The sequence below is a fragment of the Antedon mediterranea genome, chromosome 7 (genome assembly GCF_964355755.1).
Source record: "Antedon mediterranea chromosome 7, ecAntMedi1.1, whole genome shotgun sequence".
Lineage (NCBI taxonomy): Eukaryota > Metazoa > Echinodermata > Crinoidea > Comatulida > Antedonidae > Antedon > Antedon mediterranea.
The window spans coordinates 15782276-15788279 of NC_092676.1; the positions used below are offsets into that span (position 1 = coordinate 15782276).

The window sequence follows — 6004 nt, forward strand, 5'->3', positions numbered from 1 at the left end:
TATTTTACAGGGATTAACTCCCTTGATGTTTGCCTGTGTAAGAGGAGATGAGGCAATGGTACAAACGCTTCTGGATCACAAGGCTAATCCTGATCTTCCAGTAAGTTAATAATGTCGTGCAGGTCAATAATGTCGTGCATCAAGGTGCAGGTCAATAATGTCATGCATTGAGATGCAGGTCAATAATGTTATGCATTGAGGTGCAGGTCAATAATGTCATGCATCGAAGTACGAGTCTCTGATTTATGTGATTCTCCAGTGGTTGCAGTCTACCCTTTTGTAATCAAAAAAGTTATGCTTATTCCTACTCAGTCTATAGTGATTTCTGATCACTACCAATGCTAAAAAGTAATATTTCTTATTTTATCAATCAATATAATTATATTATATAAAATTAAATGTTCAAAATATTTTCAGGTCCCAAGCTCTTATCAAAATTATCCGTGTGCTCACTCAACAATCCGGCACTGGACGGCGCTATCATTTGCTGTAGCGTATGGCCATGTATCTGTAGCTAAATTGTTGTTAGAAGTTGGTGCTAACGTTGAAGGTTCAATACAAGATGCTGAAGATAACTACACTGATTCTCCACTTCAACTAGCTTCAGCAGCAGGTTAGTAATGACTTATAACTTATCGCCACCAGATCCCTAACACCAGCGTTTTGTATGGTGTGCGCCCTGGTGTGTATAAACTCCTGAGTTATGCTTGGGAAAAGGGTATTATATTTCAATATACTGTTCACTATGTTATCAATTTTAATGTCAAATGAAGCGATTTCTATAGCAAATGTCAAATACTTCCAGTTTAGCTTGTTACCTTTATAATAAACTGGTATAAGAGATATTTGAGGTCACTGAAATCTATATGCTAGGAGAGTACAGTATGTAGGCCTAACATATTTGTGCCATGTTTATGAAATCGTATCTTCTTTTCTCACTTATGCTTCTTTTTACATCATATTTAATTAATAATCCATTTTTTCTATTCACAGGTCATTATGAACTAGTCTCTTTGCTGTTGTCTTATGGTGCTGACCCTTACATGACCACGGTGCATAAGAATGGAATTACAACCAAAGGTCACAGTAATTCGTTCGCTTTGGCTGCTGCCCATGGCCACAGGTAATGATCAATACTAGAGCTTTTTCTATATTCTAGTAGACCTTGCTACAGTCTCTAAACAGAGATGTTTGTGCTCATTCGGATAAAAAAAAATCCAATAAAAGAAACGGAAAACTGTCCATCTCCCTGTAAAGAAATGTATTTATTTTCTTTATTTTATACTTATGAACAATTGCTTAAATTTGAAAATTTTCCATTGGCAGAAATGTGCTGCGCAAACTTCTAGAGCAGCCAAAGTTTGTCAAACCAACTGATATTTTGTCGTTAGAAGAGATTTTAGCTGAAGGAAATGATTGTACTTCAAAGGAAAATGATTGGAAGTCATCACCAGCCAAGATCACCTCTGCTCTACAGGTAGATGTATTTGAAACTTGATTACGTTGAAAGTTTTGTTGTCAGTCTCGTTTTAGCATTATGTCAGTAATGTAAATTAAATGGTACACAATAACATTTCAGTCTATATTTTATAAACAATCATATTACTTGTTTTATAGGAAGCAATGTACAACAGCTGTGAGCATGGTTATCTTGACATTACGATGGAGTTGAGGAGTATAGGTGTTGCCTGGAATATAACAACATGGACAAATGCTATACTTATGGCAAAGCATATCCGTAGAAAGACTGTTATACAATGTCTATTAAGAGACTTTGACTCTATCAAGTTTGATGAATATGATGAACAATTCGTGGAAGAAGGAATTCCGCTATTGTTTAACATTCTAAAACAGAGCAAGGTATGGATTTTTTAACATTTATAAAATCTTATAGCTTTAAAAAAAACTGCACATTCAGTGATAAAGTCTAATATGTTAATGTTATGTTCTTTGTAGAAAGACGTTGCTTCAAGTCAAGTGGCATCCATATTGGCCAATCTCTATGGCAGTGGACCGCTAAGCCCAATTGAGCCACTGAAGATTGTACAAAGTGCTAGAATAGGTATGTACAGTATATTAATGTGATGAACCTTCCTAAACAATAGAACAGTTCTTCTTCATTACAGCAACTGATTTATTCTTTATTTTCTATTTATTTATAACAGATCCTCAATATGTAAATAATCGCGAGATGTCGGATGTAACATTCATTATTGAAGGACGGCCATTTTATGCTCATAAGATTATTTTAGTGACCGCATCAAAACGATTCAAGGCGATGTTGTCTGATAAGTTCACAGAGGGCAGTCAACCATGTGTAGAGATTGTTGACTTCAGATATCAGATATTTAAGGTAAATTTGTAAATAATTAATTTAGATTTGAATTGAAAAGCGTAAATGTAGAATGTTATAATTGTTATCAAAATAACCTAATTTAATATTTTGTCTTTGATTGTTACAGCTTGTCATGCAGTATTTGTATTATGGCTCACCAGATTCCCTCAGAATCGACCAGGTTGATGTTCTTGAGGTAGGCTAACAATATTTGTCTCATAATCTTGGTTCCCACTTGAAAGCAATGAAAGTATTATTAGAACTATTCTAAAGTAAATTTCAATATTACTTCAGCCAATGGCTTTAAACGGCTATGAGCTCATTGGCCCAGGGGCCCCGGAGCTTATGAGAGGGCCACTAAAGCTTGGTTCCCAGTAGAACGTAACGCAAGGACGTAAACGCAACGCAAGCGTTTTAACCAATGAAAAGCGAAGTTATAGACAGTTAGCAATCAAAAGCGAATAAGCCATCTCTTGTGATTGGTCAATTCACTTGCGTTGCGTTACGTCCTTGTGTTGCGTCGCTAGTGGGAACCATGCTTTAGGGTCCCTAAACCAGGGACCTCAGGCCTCTGCAGTACACCACTGACTTCATCTCAATCCATTTGGAGTTTTTGCCATAAATCATAACCCCACATTTAATTTTCCATGGTGTTTAACCAACATTTTAAGCTGAAGTTACGACTTCACTCTTATATTTTCACTATCATTATTTTTCATGGATCTTATTATTGTATTGAATATTTTATTTATCTTTAAATGTACAGTTGATGGCTGCTTCTAATTACTTTATGCTAGAAGGATTACAAAGACATTGTGAAATTTTGTGTAGTCGCCTTATAACGTGTGACAACATTACTACAATCTACAGACACGCTATGGTAAGTATAAGCGGATACTCTCATGAATAATCTTGTGAATAGAATAAAGTAGTCCTGAAGATGGCCTATAGTAAAACGTATTATAACACACCTAAATAGATTTTTGTCATTTCATTGGAGGATTGTGGGTCACATGATATTCAATAACTACTCCATTGACAAACAGCTAATCTGTTGACTGTGTGTTAAAAAAACAACCTGTGGTGTCATGCCGTCTGTAATCGTCCAAAATCTGAGTGCTGCCTCTCAAGTGGTTTATCCCTGGTCTAGCCACTCCTTAAAGTAGAATAATAATAATGATTGTTTTACATTCATGCAATAGTACAAATAATTCTTTTTTTCACCTCATGAAATTATTCGTACTATTGAACTCACAAATGTACATATTTGTATAAACATTTGAAAAACCTTCTACATGATTTAAGTAACCTGTGTGATGTAACAATGTAATAAGATTTCAGGCACATTTTTAATTTGTTACAAAATGCTAAATTATATCTTTTTTTATTTTCTTAGCTTTACAATGCTGAATGCTTAAAAGAATTCTGTCATGCGTTTCTTCTTACGTACATGGTAGAACTACTAGAGACAAATGAATCATTCCGCAAGATGATGTTTACCAACAAGGTTCAGAATCATGATGTCATACGTAGTCTTGAGAACTGTCTTGCTAAACGGTTGTACTGCAGATTTCACCGAAATTCAACAGTATAATAATATATAATGTTTCCCTCATTGTATTTAGGAAAACTTATTTTGTAACAATTTTTTAAAGGAAATTCTACATTGAATCAAACAAACGTGAAAACAAAGTTTTTGTGAACATTGTTCACATTTTGTGTGCTTGTAATGGTAAAAAATATATCTTGCTTAAGTATGTGATAGTAAAAACATTTTTGTGTAATGCAGGGTATAATTTGTATAGAAAGACAATGTATTTATATTTATAATGATAAGCAGACATAATTTAATGTTATGAATAGTGTTTATTAATATGTAATTTATTTTATTAAATTTGTGCCAAATATTATAGTTCATTAGAAGTAGCTAAGGAAACGAAAATGTTAACATTTATTTATTATTTTTATTATTTAACCTGTTAATATTATTTTGTATAGTTTCTAAACAACTCAAACACATTTAAAGATATTGTAGATGTCAGAAAAGTCTTCTCAAAATATTCTTCATAAATACAAGATTATAGAAACTATCTTAAGCTGTTACTACTGTGTGTACTGTATTTTTTTGGATGAGTATTAAGAGAATATTTTAAAGAATGCCAGTCCCTATAGCATCAATATCTCATAGGCATATTGTGTGACGCGAATGAAAAATATCTAATTTAAAATGTTGTTGTTTTTAAAGAAATAAAGTATACACCTTAAATAAAATATAGTTTTTTTTATTGAATTGTTAAAATGTAATTATGAAACATTACATGGGGTGAAGTTCGCAGGAGACAAAATAATTGTTAACTATAGTTTTTTAGGTGATTGCACTAATCTGATCACCTATTGTGTTGTACTGTTTTTTTATTTTCCCATTGCAGCCATTTCCTTAAAACAAAGGAACACAAAATCTTATTTTTGACCACCAGACAGAGATTCCCTTTTTTTCGATGTCATCAGTTCCCTGCATCATATATTTCCAGTTTTATGAAATTCTTTGATCATAATATTTCTAATAAAACGATACTGCTTCATGGCACAACACTAGTTTGACAAGAAAGTGTGATGTGCCCAAATATATGGTCGTGATATGACGTCATCGTGTCCATATGTGGCCACATCACACTTTTTTGTCACATAAAGTTTAATAGTGTAGACAGAGCTATAGGATAAACCCCAAAAATAAACATTTATGAGGAAAAGCATCTACCGAATCTTCTTCTTTTCATTGACTTTAAAAAGGCTTTCGGTAAAGTTGAGTGGATTATCAAAGACTATTCGCTGCATCGTTAAGGTTTTGGTAAAAATTAAAATAAACCAAAATATGCCTAACGACAAAACCGGTTTAGTGGCATCGTTTACTCGGCTCAAGAGGACCGCAGAGCATGCAGGGGAAAAAGATCCGAATACAGTAATTAAGTATAACAAAATCTATAATAGTATACTGTATTTAGAAAACGGTCCTTCAAACGTCCCTTATAAACAAGCATTAACATATCGACCTTCTGTCCCCAGTGAAGGTCCACCTTATTGCCAAAACCAGGACATTCCATCAAGTTACGTGATTAACTTGCGTCAGAGTTTTTCTCTATCTTCGCAATATTGTTTATAATTTGATATGTGCAAAACTCGGGTAAGTGCCGACTGACGACGCGATGTGCGTCAATCAGAAGGATATAATTTAAGTCAATGACGAATGATTTCATGTTAGTCTTCTTTCATTCAATCAATTATTGGACTCCTTTCAACGTTTCAAGGCGTTTGCATTTTGTAATAACAAAGGCAACTATGAAAGAGGTTCATTAAAAAAATTTGTATTAAAAAAACAGTACCTTATTCGTTATCTTTCACCGTTACAACTGATAAAATAATAAAAAAAACGTATTTGTAACTAAATTTTCCTGGTAAAGTCAAAATGAAATTAAAAACATAATAGAAACAAAGTTCACTAACTGTATCTACTTCTACCATTAAACTTCAAAAAGTCCAAAACAAAGCTATTCGTAGCCTTCTCCATCTTCCTCCTACTACTCATTTAACTTCTTTTCACTTCACCATTGCTAAATACCCTTCCTCTTCATAACAGATATCGATATCAACTTGGCTGTCTTACCTTTGAAG

The 6004-nt window shown here is 33.4% G+C and overlaps 1 protein-coding gene across 2 annotated transcripts in view; it reads left to right on the forward strand.

The window, feature by feature from the left end:
- Positions 1–5076, forward strand: part of LOC140055251 (ankyrin repeat and BTB/POZ domain-containing protein 2-like) — a 50338-nt gene extending 45262 nt beyond the window's left edge. Inside the window, exons 7-16 of one of the 2 annotated variants that reach the window (XM_072100534.1) lie at positions 11–100; positions 418–613; positions 994–1123; positions 1327–1477; positions 1618–1860; positions 1957–2062; positions 2166–2353; positions 2463–2531; positions 3102–3215; positions 3732–5076. In XM_072100534.1, the coding sequence (XP_071956635.1) occupies positions 11–100; positions 418–613; positions 994–1123; positions 1327–1477; positions 1618–1860; positions 1957–2062; positions 2166–2353; positions 2463–2531; positions 3102–3215; positions 3732–3929 (1485 nt within the window). In that variant the 3' untranslated portion in view covers positions 3930–5076. The remainder of the gene's footprint in view (positions 1–10; positions 101–417; positions 614–993; positions 1124–1326; positions 1478–1617; positions 1861–1956; positions 2063–2165; positions 2354–2462; positions 2532–3101; positions 3216–3731) is intronic. The other variant, XM_072100533.1, reaches the window with a different exon arrangement.
- Positions 5077–6004: the final 928 nt, after the last annotated feature.